Source organism: Barbus barbus (assembly GCF_936440315.1).
Source record: "Barbus barbus genome assembly, chromosome: 31".
NCBI lineage: Eukaryota > Metazoa > Chordata > Actinopteri > Cypriniformes > Cyprinidae > Barbus > Barbus barbus.
In genome coordinates, this window is record NC_136759.1 from 26280043 (window position 1) to 26298891 (window position 18849).

The 18849-nt window shown below is 37.5% G+C and overlaps 1 protein-coding gene across 4 annotated transcripts in view; it reads right to left on the reverse strand.

The window, feature by feature from the left end:
• The window catches only part of LOC306850940 (mastermind-like protein 2), a 66996-nt gene that overhangs the window by 1788 nt on the left and 46359 nt on the right, over positions 1 to 18849 (reverse strand). For all 4 annotated transcript variants that reach the window (XM_079386919.1, XM_079386920.1, XM_079386917.1 and 1 more), the window contains exons 3-5: positions 13386 to 14639; positions 1775 to 1942; positions 1236 to 1344 (exon numbers count right to left, since the gene is read on the reverse strand). In XM_079386919.1, coding sequence (XP_079243045.1) covers positions 1236 to 1344; positions 1775 to 1942; positions 13386 to 14639 — 1531 coding nt within the window. The remainder of the gene's footprint in view (positions 1 to 1235; positions 1345 to 1774; positions 1943 to 13385; positions 14640 to 18849) is intronic.

The following is an 18849-nucleotide window of genomic DNA, read 5'->3' on the forward strand; positions in this document are numbered from 1 at the left end:
TTTGCCTTTCGAATGTTACAAACCGTTCGTGCATATATAAGATCCGTAAAGTCGAAAGATTAAAGTCTCAAACCCAAAGAGATATTCTTTCTAAAAGTTACGACTCATCCACACCTTCCTAAAATGCCTCATTCAAACACGCCCCCACAAATCTACATCACTATGTGCGACGATTTGCATAACACCGCGCTAATGTATACGCAAAGTAAGGCGGCATCATTTTTATTCTCGCTGTAGTATAGATGCCGCTGTTGCCATGTCGTGGAGATGCCGTGTCTTTCCAAATATGGTAAGGGGCGTAACATTTCCGTCACGCACTTGAGGTATTCGGCCAATCACAACGCACTGGACAGCTGGCCAATCAGAGCTCACCTCACTTTTCAGAATAATGAGTTTTGTAAAAATTGATGCGTTTCAGATAGGTGGGGCAGAGAGGAGCACCAATATATGGAAAATAATGTTTTTTGAAGCTTAAACCACGTGAACACATTGCATTAAACCAAATACACAAAATAATGTTCTTTTTAGCAACATCATATGACCCCTTTAATCCAAACCTAGGTTCAATTAACCGTACCATAACATCAGTGCGAGTATAATTCATTCACTTCATTAAATATAGTTCAATCATGACAACTCTGAATAGTTTTAGCATGTTGATGGATTTAACAACGTTAATGTATTTCAGGGGTTCTCAGCTCTGGTCCTCTAGGTCCATTTTCCTGCAGAGTTTAGTGCCAGCCCTAATCGATCACACATGAACAAGCTAATCGGGGCCTTCAGTATTACTAGAAAGTTACTGGCAGGCCAGTTTGATCAAGGTTGGAGCTAAACTCTGCAGGAAAGTGAACACTGAGGGCCAGAGTTGAGAACACCTGATCTATTTTGTCTTAGCAGACTAGATCTACTACGCATCCTGCTGCTGCTAAGCCAGTATGGACTTGCTGTAGACAGGTGGTTCCGGAGGGTTTTAGAGGAATTCTGATAGTGTGCTGCAGGAAGAGCTTATGGTGAACACTCAACATTTTATATTTTACATTATATTTTAAATTTAAATGTTGTGCAAGAAATCTCATTGGCTGCAGAATCAGTAGAGGCCAATCAGCATGTGTAGTAAATGATGTGATTGAACAGATAGCATGTGAAGGTCCTATTAAAACGTGCCATTTAGAGTTTCATGACTGAACTAGATATTACATTCCCATATTATAGGACACTGAAAATACATTCCACACCTGCATATAAGCTTGGCTGTTGAGCTCCAACTCCATTGCGTGGTTGTTTGTAGTCTGGTGGAGGCCGTGTTAGATGACGACTGAACTGATCCTGTGTGCTCAGTTTCTCCTGAAACATGTACAGCAAAAGCACATTGTTTAGTAGTTTTGGAATAAAAGTTCCATAGATTACAACTGGCCAAAATGTGAGTGGTCAATCACAGGGGTGCCGCTATGCTATGCTATCAATCAATCAATCAATAAAAGCAGGGTCCAGTGGTAACCTACTTTGTATAATCTGACATACATGTAGGGTATCTTGTAACGCAATGCTAAATGAACAGTGGAAGAGATTCAATAGAGTTTTGTGGCCATGACTTTAAGGTATGTGCCCATGCAGAAATTTACTTTATTGAAAAATAAACTTACCCTGAGTAAAATGTGTGACACTTAAGTAGATTAAAGATAATTCTCTTTCTGTGAGCAATAAAATTCATTTACCTCTCAGAAAACATTTATAAAACCACCATATTTAGGCATGAAGAAACGGCAGCACTCACTGTATCAGGGATGATGAGCTGCGGTTGACCCAGTGGTCTTTGAAGGTTCTGGTCTTGGCCGGGGTTCTTCTGCTGAGAACTGAGAACCGAAGGCCTCTGCTGTTGGGTCTGGCCTGTTACATCTACAGGACGCCCATTCGCTGGTAAACGAGGTCCTGGCGACATTCCCTACAAATGCAAAGTGTGTTATTATTATAACTCGCATTTAAATGGCACATCAATAATTGTCAGACCAGCTACTGCATTACATCCTGCTGTGATTGAACGATCAGTCCACTAGAGGGCAAGCTTTGTTTACAGTGAATCTGATGTTACACAGTCCCTATTCACATGTGACTTCCTGTGCGTGGTGATAGGGATTTTCCATAGCCTTTCCCACACTGTTCTATCACTTAGAGAAAACACATCCATGGCTATATCCATAATGGGGATGTAATGGTACCTAAGGGAGAACAAATTAGTCCAAAATTCTCAAAACATCCTGCCATTTTAATATGCCTGCAGTGACACTGTAAATAAATGCTTGCTCTAATATTATTTAGAAAGCACTGTCTTACAGACTGCTGTTTAAACGCTCCCAATCACTTTAGCTTTACATGCATTTATTAGAAACCCTAGTCAATGAGGCTCTCTTTTTTTTTTTTTTGCATACAGTAGCACGGGTTTTACTGTGTGACCGATAGCCGCGCTCAAGCCCTGCTACACTCTTATGAGACTGATCCTATGGGGCGCAACCCAATTGCTGCCAGCAAAGGACAGATTTATTCAGCCACAGGGCAGAGGCACGCAATAACAGAATCTCATAGGCCTATTTATCCCATTTTTTGCACTTTTCCTGAAATGCACTCTTATTCAGGCTGTGATATTTCATGTTAGTTGCTCCTTTAAAACACTGATTACATGGCTGTGCGCTGCTATTTTCGCCATAAAGAACTTAACTTGCATGACAGCCGGACATAATTATCATCAATTATTAAAAAAGACACAGTTATCAGTTTCAAGTTAGTCACGTACTAACTATTCACTTTAAATCAAAGTATGGTTACACTTTATTTTAAGGTGTCCTTGTTACAGTTTAAATATACATTTGAGTACGGAGTAATATTAATTAATTACATGTACTTTAAGGTTAGGATTAATGTTTGTCTTAGGGTTAATTGCATGTAATTATGCATAATTTATTGTTATTACAATAAGTACATACAATAAGGACACCTAAAAATAAAGTGTATTACCCAAAGTTATACTGTTTGCATTACTATATAACGAGGTCTGAACAGAGTGCAGAATTTTTTTGGTGCACAATTTGAAATTGCATTAATTAAACTAAACCACAACGCAGTTACACACATGCACTCCTGTATACACTGATATGAAGAAATAAAAAAAATAATCAAAAGAGCAATTATACTTGCAACAAATTCATTTGGAGAAAGCATTTACTTCATGCCCAAAATGAGCCTAAAATGCAAAATAAAATACCTAATTAGACATACTAAAAATCCAATGCCTACTAAGTCTTTTTGGTCTATTATACGGATAAAATTGTCCATATCTGCCTGAGTTGTTTACTTGAAACGGCTGAGTATTCTCCAAAACAGAGAGCGCAGGTAAGTTCCAAACAAAATGCATGTCAAAAACTCATATTTGTGAGGTGGTGTTATCCAGACGTCCTTTAAACTTCTTAATTTTGCCAATTTTCTGTAACCATTAAACAATAGTTCACCTCAGAATTTATTTCTCGTCATGACATTCCTTAATTGCATTCCTGCAGCTCAAACAGTAGAGCATACATTATATAATACATTAACTGATAAAATGTATATCTTAAATGCATAGCAAGTTGCTTTAGATGAAATGTAAAATGTCAAAAATAAACTCCAAACCTGTATGCCACTGTTCCATGAAAAGCAAAACGAGATGCTTAATTCAAATCCAAAAAACATGATAGAAGTATCACATCAGACCAAACTACATGCCTCTCATAGCCCTGCAGTATCTTTGAGTGAAGCACAGACTGAAAAGTTAGTAATTTTTAGCTGAGAACCCACCATAGGTCTCATTTATGCTCACATATAATGCAAATATGTTCCAATTTGCTTTGGTAGGAATGCAAGACTATTACAAGAATTATAGTAATAACTCACATAGCTTCAGTAAAGTGAAGTACTGCTAAACAAGCCTGAACCTGAGAAACGGCTCACGCGCCCTGATCTCGCATGAGCGTCAAATCTTGCAAAACAGCAGAGGATGTAGGCTTCTGTCCTCAGCAAACTCTGTTTGAGAACATGTCAACCTGGATGGCCAAACACACACTGTGTATACATTGTCAATCACAGTGTTGACACGAAACATTTCCCAGGGCAGAAAGGATTTGACTGAAACCCCACTGTGTTACGCGAGGCTATTAATTTGAGAACAGATGTCTTTAGGAGAGAAACTCCTTCTAAAGCCCCACTCGAGAGGTCCAGAAAGGAAAACACTCAAAAGAACTGCTCTGTCATGGGAGGAATTCCACAGCCAACCACAGAGAAGCAGCCATACGAGAGCATGTAACACTGAAACCGTATCTCAAGAAAGTGTTCTCTTAGTGGAGCTCTAGATGCCTCATTCCCTGATGGATCAGCTCTGGGACGTCTGATAATTAATGAGAGGGCGAGTGAGCTCTGTCTGGACCGCTGATAAGCTCTTTTCACCATGCAAAGATCAATCTCTTCCTGAGACTATTACTATTTAAAAAAAGGAATGTGACAGTAAGAAAACACTTTTGAAGAGGACAGGAAGGTGGTTAGAAATGTGGCATTGTAAATGGTTGACAAGGTGTTGATATTCAGTTGCTAATGTGCTCTATAGTTTGTTTTTTCAACGTGAATATCAGAAAGTCAAACTCCTTATAAAAAATTGCACATTGCACAATAGATACCGGATGAGTTATGCATCTAAATAAAATATAATCCTTATGTACAGTATAAGGGTGAGCAGTGACCAATTAAAGTGAACATTATAAAGAAAATAAATTAATTTAAAAAAAAAAAAAAATTAAAAACCTAGTAATACTGTACATATTCTAAGAAATGTTCTCTTTCTATGCCTGTTAGTATCAGGGTTGTTATTATTAGTCAATTAAAACTTAAACTACGGACATTTTTGTTGTCATTTGAAATAAAATAAATGTTGAAGTATTAAAAAAAAAAACATTTTAATAAAAAAATAAATAAAGACATGTGTAGAAATGACAAAAACACCAACAAAAGTGATAATTCAAATGAACACTGAAACTATAAAAATATCCATCAATTCAAAAAATAATTAAAACTATAATAGTTCTTCAATGATACTATATAATAAGTTTACATGTATAAAAACATTTCTTTTTCCAATTGTATAAATACTTTAAATCCCCTTTTTTTTTTTTTGAGAGAATTGCACAATTTTACAGTCTGAACTAACCTTGCTTTTTCATAAAAGGTCAAATAACATGATGTTTTAAGAGACATACTGCACTGAACTTGACACACAGTCAAGCTCTATATGATATAATTTCCCTTTTTTCATGTTGGTCACACCACATGACCTTTGGCAGGCAAAAGTTGTTCTAATAAACTGTGAAGAAAGAAATAATGATTATGACAAACTGCTTAAGGTTATCATTAATCATGATTTGTTTTCTTCATTATGATATCATACAGTCGTACCAACCTGACATTTTTGACTCTATACCCCCAAAAATTAATTTTAAACATACGAGTAATAGAAGAGGCTCTCAGGTCAATGTGTGTATGAATTGTGTATTTACTTTGTTGTTCAAATTTACTGATAGGCCAAAAAATAGCATCACATTATTGTCCCATTACGCATGAGTGGTGCTCGCTAAGGCTCTTAAAGAAAAAATGCCACATATTTGAATAACGTAAAGCCTCATCACATTCCACACATGCTATCATGGTTAAAGTTTGGGTCACACTGTTGTAAAATTCTCTGGTGATGATGAAAGTACGGAAAAAAGAGGTTATTCACTTCTGTTCAGGTCTATTCATTACGTCTGAAGTCGCTCCACTAGGCGATACCGTGAGAAATTCAGACCATTCTCATAAGTTGTGACCACAAAGCCAGATTGTGTTCACATTTGAGTGAAATCGGCTGCCTCAGTCAAACCCTTTGTTATGTGGGGGAGCTAAAGCCTCGTTAGTGTGGCCGTCTCTGTAATCCACTCTTTGTGATCCTGATGTGTCATAAAGCTGTTTTCCATCTCTCTTTCCCTCCTCGTTCTTCACCAGTGCATCGTTAAATGAATACCACATGTGTCCGCCGAGTCCATAAAGGAGAGATGTGATTTAGGCTCCCATTCCACCAGCATTACAAGCAGTTGACAGGAATCCAGGCCCGGGCCCCGCTGCTCTCTCACAGCACTTCCTGCCGACTGGAGGCAAGGCGCCCTCCCCAGGGAGCAGCCCGGCATCTGGACTTGGCCCCATATCGTTTTCCCAGGAAACATGCACTCTTCGTAGCATGGCTACAACAGCCTGGCACTCTACAGCAACCCCCACAAACCAACTCATTCCCACTCACAGTAATGAAGAGGCTACGAGAAGCTACGAGCACCACAGAACACAAACCTGAGCCTCATACTCTCATTTTCCTTCCATATTATATATATATATATATATATATATATATATATATATATATATATATATATATATATATATATATATATATATATATATATTAATAAAAATGATAAAAATGAACACTTTAATACCTGACATAAAAATATAGAAAATATATAATAAATAAATTACATCTTTTTTTTGAACAGAACAGTTTACTAAACAAACAAAATTAAAAAAAAAGTTTGAGTATCATATTTCATACATCAGGATTGTATGGCTCATATAGCGTGATATAAGAGAATATTGGGCTGATACTCGAAAATGAAAAAAAAAAATTATTTGTAAATCTTTTAATGCAAACTGATTCAATTCTTATAACAGTATATCAGAATATGTACATAAAATGCATACAGCTGTTGGTCTATATCTCCCAATAATGCGTCTTGGTAAGATGATATTTAAATGCTTATTTTTGTGATCTCTGTAGTTTCAAAACATATAATGCAATGTAATACAAAATTGATGGATCATTTAATGCTCAAATTTTGATGTATACTAAAATGTTTATCTTCAAATTAAATTTTCATCTTGAAATATTATTAATAATACAGAAGTTATTCTAATATTGATTTTTTTTTTTGAGTAGAAAAAAATTTGAAATAAAGCAACTTGAATATTTCATACTCAATATTTGGTAATAATATAGCATAAGACAATAAGACATTTTTGTAGGCCAGACATTTTTGACCAGAAAAACACACAAGTAACAAAATGGGGGGATAAAAAGTACAAAAAGTATTTATTTTTTTTTGTCATACCCTTTGTGAGCATAGTCTGTTTTAGTCCAGTGCTATAACACCAGCACTTTCCAAAAAATTATATCTGTTGAAAATGAACATGATGAAAATGAACACAACATAAAATTCAATCTTGGAAAAGGAAATTTCAAAAAAATATAAAAAAAAATCAGCTGAGCTGCTGCCTTAAAACTTGATTTGTATAAGTCATTTCAACTTAAATTACACTGAACTGACAAATCAACCTGAGATATATATATATATATTTTTTTTTTTTTTTTTTTACAGTGTATGCACTGTTCCCTTCATTTAAATCAGCTGTGAGTAGAGTCTCCTGTAGGGAGCGCTCTTTGTGAGATGCACAGCATTGCTGCCTATGTAAGGAGTGTTTTAGTTCAGGCACTTAAGTGCTTCCATTACTGCCTAATGCATTTATAGTTGTTGCTATGTAGGCAGTGAGTATCTAGGCAGTTCGCTAGGTTTTGGAGCACAGCTACAGTCTCACTTCAGAGCCAGAAATACTTGAATTGCTTCTCCAGATACTGACTAGTCTGTGTAACAGCACTTTAATCAGAAAGTATCAGACGCTGCTTGAAGTTTTTGGGGCACGCGGGTCTCTCAATGTGATATTACACTTGTCTGAGGGTTTTGTTTTTGTCTCAAGTAGTGCATGCAGTACATTTTTTTTTTCTCCACATGCAATAAAATAGATTTCCACTCGACAGTCTGTGATATCGCAGATACCCGGTTTGCCATACTTAGGCTGACAACTGATCAGCAGGCTGTGAGAACAAGAAAACAAGAAACAGACTCCACAATCTGGTCTCTTTACATGCATTGTGTGCATTGCACCCAGTGGGAGAACATTTAGCTTGAACAAAAGTTCTCGAGGGCTCCGGTGGGATCACGGCACCATTTCGGAACCTTTATTTCCATTGCATTACTAATTCAGTTCACTGTGGGAAGACTGTCCATTGCCTATTTTTCTCCCTGTTGGAACAGACATTCTGGCTTCATTTCCACTAGTGCAGCATATTTAACCCCATCAATGCTGAATTATCTCTACAATCCCAAACCGCTCTACCACATGTCAAGTTTTTATTTGAATATATTAATTATGAAACCAATTTACTGTAGAATGCAGTGGTGGTCAGTACCTGCACAACTCATAGTTGTAAAACTTTTCTTTTAGAACTTTTTCTTAGTTGCAAGGTGGTGTATATATAGGTAACACTTTAGAATAGGGACCAGTTTTCACTATTAACTAGTTGCTTATTAGCATGCCTATTATTAACATACTTGCTGTTTATTAGTGCTTATAATGCACATATTCTGCATGACCATATTCTACATATCCCTAATTCTACCCAATACCTAAACTTAACAACTACCGTTCTATTAATAAGCAGCAAATTAGGAATATATTTAGGCAAAGGTTGTAGTTAAGGGTTTGTTAATACCGAGAATTGGACCTTAAAGCGTGACCATAAAATATGAAGTAGCTTACATGTAGTGTGCTAATTCTGCTCTGTAGCTTGTAATTAGAAGGAGTATACTTTAGCATATTATTAAAAGGAGTAATTATTACAGAATTTAAAAAAAAATGAAACCTGTATGTCACATATTTAAATATATTTGTAACTACACATTTTTAATGAAAAGTTACAATTACTTCATTATTAGTATATTTAAAATGTATTGAAGGGAACCTATTATGCCTCTTTTTACAAGACGTAATATTGGTCTTTGGTGTCCCCAGAATGTGCCTGTGAAGTTTCAGCTCAAAATATCTTGAAAATGTCATTTTTGGGGCGTGTCTAAAAAAAGAGCTGTTTTGGTGTGTATCCCTTTAAATGTAAATGAGCTGCATATTCCTACCCTGTCTTTAGAAGAGGCTGTAGCATATATAATAATAGCCGATAGAAGCAACATAAATGAGAGCATGAGAACCGGTGTTCAGCCAAACATATGGGAAGCCAAACACACCAAAAATGGGACAAAACAGTGCGATGTTACAGACCCGTCATAGGCGCGGCTCATTGGACCGAGCTGTGTGACAGACTCGACAGCTCAGGGAGGACTTGTTTGCTAGCGCTACTGAATGGACAGTGCGACACGAACTAATCTCACCAGCACGATACCAATGAATTAAAATACTTTGATAACGAATAATAAATAAAATAAATAAGAAAAATCTAATTTACACTTTAAAGTAGTCGGCACGGATAGCCTTGTGGGCAGCGCGCAGATATACACTGCTGTTGTGCTACAGGCGTCCTGAGTTCGAATCCTGACTCGAGGACCTTTCCCGATCCCGCCCCCTATCTCTCTCCCACTTTGCTCCCTGTCAGCTCTGATCTGTCCTATCTAGGGATGTAACGATTCACTCAACTTTGATTCGCGATTTTTTTTTTTTTTTTTTTTACAAAATTAAATTTAAGACAAATTATAAATTAAATGTGTCCTTTTATTATTGCTTGGACAAAATGCTGCATGTTTCGTTGTGAAATTGAAATATAACACTATAATAATATACTAATATAGCACTTGATATAGCACTTGCATATCATTGCTCTTTTGTTGGTTTTGATTGCTTCTATTGTCCTCAAGTCGCTTTGGATAAAAGTGTCTGCTAAATAACAAAATGTAAATATAATGTAAATGTAAATAACAAAAATAAACTGAAATTTTAAAACAAGGCCCAAATCAAATAAATAAGTAACAAAAATAAATCTCTTTTTTTGTGTGCTCTTTCCATTTAAAATTCGAGGTAACCACTGCATTTTAATCATCATCCAAACAAAGATGCTGCATACATGCAACATGAGCAGTTTTTAATCTAAATTAGATTGTATAATTTCGAAATTTGAAGCAAAAACAGAATGGTCTGACTTCAAACTATACACAAATATCTGCATGAAACAGAAACAGCAGACAAGCTGAATGCGACGCAGATTCACTCTCTGCCAGCAGGTGGCGCTTTAAGCGTTTCCTTTAAGCGTTTGCATTATACAGAGGTAAGATGAAAAGAAAAGAAAACATACCATATAAACTTTTCTTAAGATAGTAATTTCCCCTCAGACATACATTCATATAAACTCCTACCCCCTAATGGATCGCGATTTGTTTAGCATCACAACCGATTTGAATCGTCACATATTTGAATCGATTTTCAACCGGCTCGCGGTTAATCGTTGCATCCCTAGTCCTATCATAACAAAGGTGAAAATGCCAAAATAAATCTTAAAAAAACAACAACAAACAAACTTTAAAAGTGAAGCATTTAATTCAACACCACAAAGTGTACTTTTAAAATTGTACTTAAATTTGACTCTTTAAATACACTTAAGTGACCATTTAGTTCATTAATATTACATCAACTGCAAGCACCTTTTTAATATATATATATATATATATATATATATATATATATATATATATATATATATATATATATATACACACTTTTTAAGATTTGAAGTACACTAAACACAATTAAGTGCACTTTTTCACAATGAGCTACTCAATGATACAGTAGCTATCAGTTGTTAGACTAGTTGTTAGCTAAGTTAGCTACACTTTTTGAATAGCTTCCCCAACAATGTGAAGGTGTCTGGCGTCATAGTTCTGATATGCAAAAGATGAGCTGAGAATATCTATGAATATCTATCTGAGATAGCAGAATATATATGGTTGCGCCCACTGAAGCTAAGCAGGGTTGAGCCTGGTCAGTACCTGGATGGGAGACCTCCTGGGAAAACTAGGTTGTCCTTCGAAAAAGAGTAGGGGTGTTACCCCGGCATCCTGGCCAAATTCGCCCACTGGCCTCTGACCGTCATGGCCTCCTAATCATCCCCATACACTGATTGGCTTCATCACTCTGTCTCCTCTCCACCAGTAAGCTGGTGTGTGGTGGGCATTCTGGCACACTATGGCTGCCGTAGCATCATCCAGGTGGATGCTGCACACTGTTGGTGGTTGAGGAGATTCCCCCCTTGTATGAAAAGCACTTTGAGTGCCTTGAAAAGCGCTATATAAAATGTAACAAATTATTATTATTATTATTATTATTATAATAATATTGAACTAATTGTAAAACAAACATGCAAACAGTTTTAAACTATTGTGTAGGTCCACTGAGCAAGGTCCACTGAAAAAAAAGACCTAAACAACCCTAACAACTTTCCCATCAATGGCTGCAAAAAGAGCTATGTTCATGTAATTGAACTACATCTTTGTGTCAAAATCAAGCACGTGTTTCCATGCTCCCCTCCCTCTTCCAGAGAGCCTAAAGACGACGACTCTTGTGCGGTTCTCGTTATCGTTTCCCACAAAGAGAGTCAAGAGATACTGTTTGTATGAAACCCAGATGGGGGATGTTCTAAAGCTCCCAAATCATAACAAATCAGTGGTTCAACCTCCGGCACTGGGCTAAGCAGATTACTGTCATTTTTCCACAACTTGTCCCTTGCAGCTAACAACCTCCAATTAGCAAATCCCGCTGTGCGCATCTATGCCCTGACGGCGAGCGACTGTGACAGGCGGAGAAATTAGAAGTTTTGCATGTTAATCCACCATGCTCTAGCAAGTCGGGGCTACCGTCGAACTGCTTTGAGGGGATATACAAATTCAAGGCACCTCACCCCCGCCTAGACACAAAAAACAATCGTGAAAAACAAAAGGAAAAACAGGCCTACAGCAAAGTGCAGCGCCGTTGAGTTTAAAGTAGTTGGCAGACTGCTAACGGCTAACACAACAGGCTGACAGATGGAAAGAAAGCAGGGTGTGTGGTTTTGACACTACGACTCCATTGTGTCGAGAACAACCTGCTCTGCTCAGCAGAAATGTGACAGAGTGTTAAATGGAAAATGTAGCAAAGCTAATTATTGGACTCAATACTTGACATATCATGCAGTCTAACACAAAAGACAGTTAATGTCACACAGTGGGTCTCTTTCACTCACAACGGCACCAAACTTCTCACAATTTTATTTTTAAATTTAAAACAGAAACACAACCAGATGCTCCACCTGATGACATCCATAAAGATGTGCTTTGGCCTGAGAGTCCACTGAGAATATTAGATTTTTTTATTTGTGGTTTTATTTGGATGACCAAATTCAGAATGAAATGCAGATTTATTGGTGAATCAAGAAAATGTGAAAATGTCCGTACACATTTTATGCAGAAATCTGTGTATACACACAGTAGGGGTGTGAATCTTTAGGCAGACGAACAGATTTGATGCACGGTTCACAGGTTTTTGATTCAATTCAGGAATGATTTTTGTAAATTTAGAATTCAATCTGAATCACAATGAGATTTTTGAATCACAATATTGATTTGATTTTGTATTTTTAAGTGCATTTTGTAGAATTATGTAAAAGCTTCTGATTTGTCTTAGAAAAAGAAAAACAAAAGGTCAAAGAAGAGAAGAAATAATTGAATAAAGTCATTATTTTTGTTTTCTTTGTGCACAAAAAGTATTTTTGTAACATCTTAAAATTGCTGTTTAACCACTGATGTCACATGGATTACTTTAATGATGTCCTCCTTACTACGTTTCTGTGCATGCCTTGACCGTAGTAGTACCCTTGCTGTCTATGGAGGGACAGACATCTGTCAGATTTCATAAATATATATTTGTTTGTGCTCCGAAGATGAATGGAGGTCTTACATGTTTGGAACAACATGTATGTAATTAATGACAGAATTTTCATTTTTGCGTGAACTAACCCTTTACAGCTGTTTACTGCAGTGAGGTGTTCACACAATGCAAGTGTTTTATCTCAATGGAAACGGCCATGCAATGAATCATCAATGGTTTGTCTGCATTTGACTCAAGACTATAAAGCTATTGTGAAAGGGCTGACATTTGCTCATGTGATAGTCAGTGATCGTTATGTTTATATATTTTAAAATATTCAACAATTCTTCACTGAAGCGTATAGACTCATACGACTATTAGAATTTTACATTGATTCTTGACTGAAACAAATGATTTGCAATTCAACAATCCATGTTTCAAGAAAAATGCATGCATCGGCAGATTGTAAATCAATGCAACAAGGAAACAAGTGAATTATTACACCCCTAATGATTAGGGAATGCGACCTAGTGTCTTTCGGCTTTGAACCAAGATCACATCATACAGTTTGACAAGCAGCAACTGTTAAAAGGACCATAAACACATCGTCTTACCCGTCTCTGCTGTGCCATTTTGAAACTGATTCCAGCACCATGTTGAATGAGTGGAGGCCTTTGACTTAGAGGCTTTGTTTGTAGGCAAGCGGGTGGCTGCAGCTGGCAGTTCTGAAAGCGCATGCCCTGGCCTGCTGTAGATGGCTGCTGTTGCATGGTTGTTTTGTTTGGTGGAGCAGCCATGATTGGTATTTGTTGGCTCATGGTGGAAGGTGGTGCTTTAGGGCTGAAATGCAGCAGGGGCTTAGTGCTGAGAACCTTCGTGTCCCTGTGATGGGTTGGGTTGAATTCATTGGGTTTGAGAAAGCAGTTTGACATGCCTTTGGCCTGACCAGTACTCTGAGCGTTGAGTCTCTGCTGAGAAAGGGAAGCATTACCTGGAAGAGTCTCCTGACTGAAAGAGCCAGGAGTTTGGTGGACACCTAAGGCGGTAGACCAGTTCCTAACCCCTCCTGCTTGACTCTGCTGGTGGTTGTGGAGCATAGAGTTGGGCTGTTGTTGGTTCGCGGCCATTTGCTTTAGCTGCTCAGCATGTGACATCTCAGGCCATGCTGGAAGACCTCGAGAGGGACCGCCAGTTGGTACCTGAACATGGTGTCCTGAAGTGATGGGTGAGGTGGATAAACTTGTGTTGGCCATGGAGAAGGAAGGTCCAGCAGAGGCTGATCTTAGTTGTGGAGAGCTTCCAGTGGCCTGGCTAAAATCTGGTGAGTACTCTGTCTTGATCGGCTTATCCAGGTGAATACAAGGAGGAGCCGCCCCAGCTGAACTGGGTCGACCAAGATCCAGGCCGAAGTCATCATCTTGCTTTAGCATCTTCTCCAGCTCTAGATCATTGAGTGATGGCACGGTCTTGGTGAGCTCATCGAACAAATCCTGGAGCTCTGGGTCAATCTGTCCACTTACTTCATCTTTGAATTCAAACATCAACATGGCAGGATCTGTGGACGACTGGCCACAGGTCTGAATTTCAGTTGGTTCCTTCTTCATATCCCTTAGAGTTATGTTGAATAAATCACTGCTGATTCCGTGAGGCATCATGAAGGTGTCCTTTCTTCGAAGGATGTTACCTTGGGTGGCATCACCAACCAATCTTTGAGTCTGCCCTGAAGCCAAAGCACAGGAACCAGATCGAAAAGAGCTGGGATCCATGCGGAGGCGCTTAAAGTCGGACCCTGACGCCCCACAGGAGAGGCCATTCTGCTTGGATGTATATCCAGGAGACTGTGCTTCAATCTTTCTCCGCAGTCCCTGCTGAAAATGCAAAGAATGTAAAGTTAGTGAGGCATTTTATTGATCTCAACTTGTTTTACAAGTCAGGTGAAAAAAAATTCTAAGCAGACTGTTTGATTGACAATTAAAGGGATACTGCTCTACAGATTTGATCAAAAGAATTCTTCAAAAGCCTTACGCTAGCTTTCTACAGACAAAATTAACTAATGTTCTGCCCAACTGGGAGACAAGGGCACATAATGTAACAAGACCATCGCCATCTAATTAATGAACTGTTATTAAAATACTCTTTGATGTTTCAAACCAATTAAAACTATGATGGGAGTTCTAAATATTAGTGTATAAAAATGTGTTCTGTGGGTGATTTATCTCTATGAAAATTGATAGAGTTTTGGAATATACTCTTTAGCTTTGTTCAGATGTCCATTTTTGAATTTAAAACGAGACATTAGATTTAATATAGAAAGTTTATGATTTCCCACATGGCCCTAATAGGGGAATGTCTGCACATATAGGTCAAACTTATTAAGAATGCATGTGCTAGACATTTGGTTTAATTTTCTAATAATTCCATGCAAGTTGTGCACATAGAGCGTTCTCATGGATTTTTTTTTTTTTTGTTGCCAGATTCACAACAGGTGCTAACATGCATACATTTGTTGAAATCTAAGTTCATTTTAAATTAAGGAGCTCATGCCCACAGTTAGTAATAGTAATTTGCATAAAACATGCACAAACCATCTTCTGTACAGCCATTCATCATTCCCTGCAGGCACATTGCTCTCTAAAGATGTGCTTTTGGCCTGACAGCATGCATGGCAAGATCTCTGAGAAAAGCGAAGACTGCCAATCTTAAAACCAGCTGAAACACAATAAACCACTTTTATAGAAGCCTAGACTACGTGTGATCAGCTATATTTTTATGCAGCACCTGTCACAGCTATGATCTTTTTTGTTATTTGGAAAGACTTATTTTGGGGTCGCTTAGTTATTCTGTTAATTATGGGTTGTGTTAAGAAAAAATGTATATGCATGTTTCTAATTCCACCACGAGTGATTTCTACATTTGTCTTTCTTGGTTGGTTCTTTTCTTAACCTAATTTTACAATCTGCAAACTTGCTGATAAATCAATTTCTGTGGAAACTTTCACACATAGGTTTTATGCACACATACACTGCTACAGTTAATGAGACCCAGTCTTAATCATATCATGCATATCCCCCCATCTTCACTAATCCACCTGTTTTACTAGCAGCAGGCCTGTGCTCCCTAACAACATATTTTTTTTCTAAAAACTGTTGTCTCAAAACCTGGTATTAACTGTGTGGATAAATTTAGCCATTAGATTGATGTTGTTAGACAAAAGAAGGCTTTATCTGTGTCCCTCATTTGCATGAATTACATTTCCCACTGTTGGCTTGCTGTAAAGATAGCAACATTTTCCTTGTGTAAAACTGTTCCCTTTGTTCCTCAAGTCTTAATTTATGTAAATTGTGCTTGAACAATGACTCATAAATAACATTTAAAAAGCTGTATAGAGGCGAATGTAGACCAATACATGTATATAGAACTTTTATTTTAAAGATACAATATTAGTGTTAAAAATGTTTTATCAGGTAACTTTAAAATGTACCTCCCTAAAATAATTGACTGTACAGTATGCCGGTGTAGCCTAATGTAACAAGGAATATCCACATATATAAAAATAAACCGGACTACATTGTGTTACACCAACAAAGTAATTTCAGTTCAGGTAGAAACTGCTCCAACATCTGCACATTTTCAGTTTTACGATGAAGCATGATTAATGTAATTTAACAGACAGAATAATCATGAAGTAGCAGCAGCATTGCCTGCACATGGTTATGCATAGTTATTTAAACACCATCTGACATTATTGCCTACAGAGAGAGAGAAGTGACTTCATTATCAGCGCAGGGACGGGTGACTGTGGTGCAGTTTTCGCTGTAGCGGCAAATCAGAGGCATTTCCATTAACTGGAAATATTACTGGGCTGGGATGTTTTATGCCTTCGGGACTGGGAGTGATCACAGTTCTCCACACTCCACTCCCATCTCTGTGTCTCAGTAACCAGTATCATATTTAAATTAGCAATAAATGGCATGCTGACATCAGTATCAAATAGCTTTTCCACTGTCTGACTCAACCAGGTTACAGATAACATATAACATGCACTTGTGTATGTTCAAACAAGTTAACAGGGATAGAGCGAGATATGAATTAGGCTGGACATCAATGGGTGTGTGTGTGTGTATGTCAGCGCTTGTGTGTTGTTATGTGGTTCCTATTAGGTTTTTAAGCCGTTATGTGCACCCCAAGACCCCTCAAAAACAGTTATGGTTAAGATGGTCTCACCTCCCATTGATTGAACCATGTTGTTTTCCTCACATTTACACATATGCGAAGTGCACACTCGTCAAAAACACAGCTAATTGTTGACATGCAAAAATATAGAGAGTGAGATATATATTTAAATGGAATGAATGATAGATTATACTGCATGTTATCTTGCTTACTGTGCATAATAACAATCTATGTAAGTTCACATGTCATAATGACATGAAACTATGCTTACTGCTAAATAAATGTTGTCTCTTGCACATTTCACATCACTTTCAAATTGAGTGGCGCTAAAAGCATATAAAATTTTCCCCAAAACAGATGAATGTGAATTAACATTAGTTGTTGTATGTATTGTGGCAGTTCGGAAACTAAATGTCTGGCATCAAAAAAGATTAATGCTCTATTGCATTTGAAAATAATGTACCACATACACTAAACCTAACCAACAGCAAAAGCAAACGTGAGGTAAAAAATACATTTGCTCTTTTACTGTATGTTGTGACTTGCATCTCCCAGTTTATCGCAAGTGCATTTCTGCACCAGGTGAGATACATAGCAAGTTTACAATGTCAATATGTCTTATTTATCGAGCTGGTTATGTGATGCACTATAGTAAAAATTTTTTGAGGTCATTACATAGTATTGTGCAAGGAACCATGTGAAAATAAGTCTTCATTAATGAATCATGTCTCCTTGTAATCATAATTTGTGTAAAAAGGAATAAAAGTTGCTGGAGTTGTATTATTATTCCAGCTAGAAACTGCAGTGAATTGGAGTTTTGCAAAAATGTAGGTAGAGGCAGGCTTTTATAGTAATGCAAAATTGGGTTGTCAGCCATTGAATAACCAATACTGGTGGACCACTATATTTTTTCCACTTGTTTTATTTGTTGGCTAGTGCTTAGCAAAGTAATAGCACACTTCTCTACACAGTCTGAGCTATCATTCATCATTCACACACAGTGCAGGATAGATTACATGCAAATGTAATACTCAACCATAAGTAGGAGCAATACTGATGCTTGCTAAAATGATACAACACAGAACAGCACTTCACAATCAGCCAGGATTTTATGCAACATCAGTGAATCTTTCTATGCTTTTACAAAATCTTTGCCACCTCCTCCAACATTATTTATATTAGTGGATGAAACAGTATTGCAACACTCCAGAATCTTTCTTCATGTCCCTTTCTTCATGTAAACAGGCGATTATTTCCCAAGCTGAAATTTCATAAAGAAAGAGTGTTGTACAATTATAAATAAAACACAATGGAACAATGTTCTCTGTGCATCTCTCAATACCCCAAAGGCAAAGCCAAACATTAGCCAGTGAAGAACTGTGTCCCGTTTTAAAAGAAGACCCCAGTAACAGCCATGTGCATCACTACCTTTTACAGTCCCACGCTAGATTAAATAAGACATTTTTTATAAAATATTCACATGGTGACACAGATAACTGCCACCAACCAGATGCAGCATATTAAGGCAGAGAGGAACCTGATGTTTCTTGTCAGTATGCCAACCACATTTGAGACGGTCTGATAATACTAGCGTGTTCATTTTGGCGAGGGGCTGCAAAGAAACAGTGCCCTCTATTCATTGGAAATCCTCCTGACAGAGCTACAAGTGACCTGAAAATAGATTTTCTGATTAAGCTTTAATGAGCTCAGAAGCTCTGGATCACTTTGAAAGTGACTCCTGGAGGGAGGAGAAGAAACGGCTCTCAGCACAAACTGTGCGAAGGCTTAAAGGCATCACACGCGTGACATTGCTCTTGCTGACAAACGAACACAATGGCAGATTAATATTGTAAAGTAACATCACTCCATTGGGGCGCACAAGGAAGTGTGCTGTTGGCCACGCTC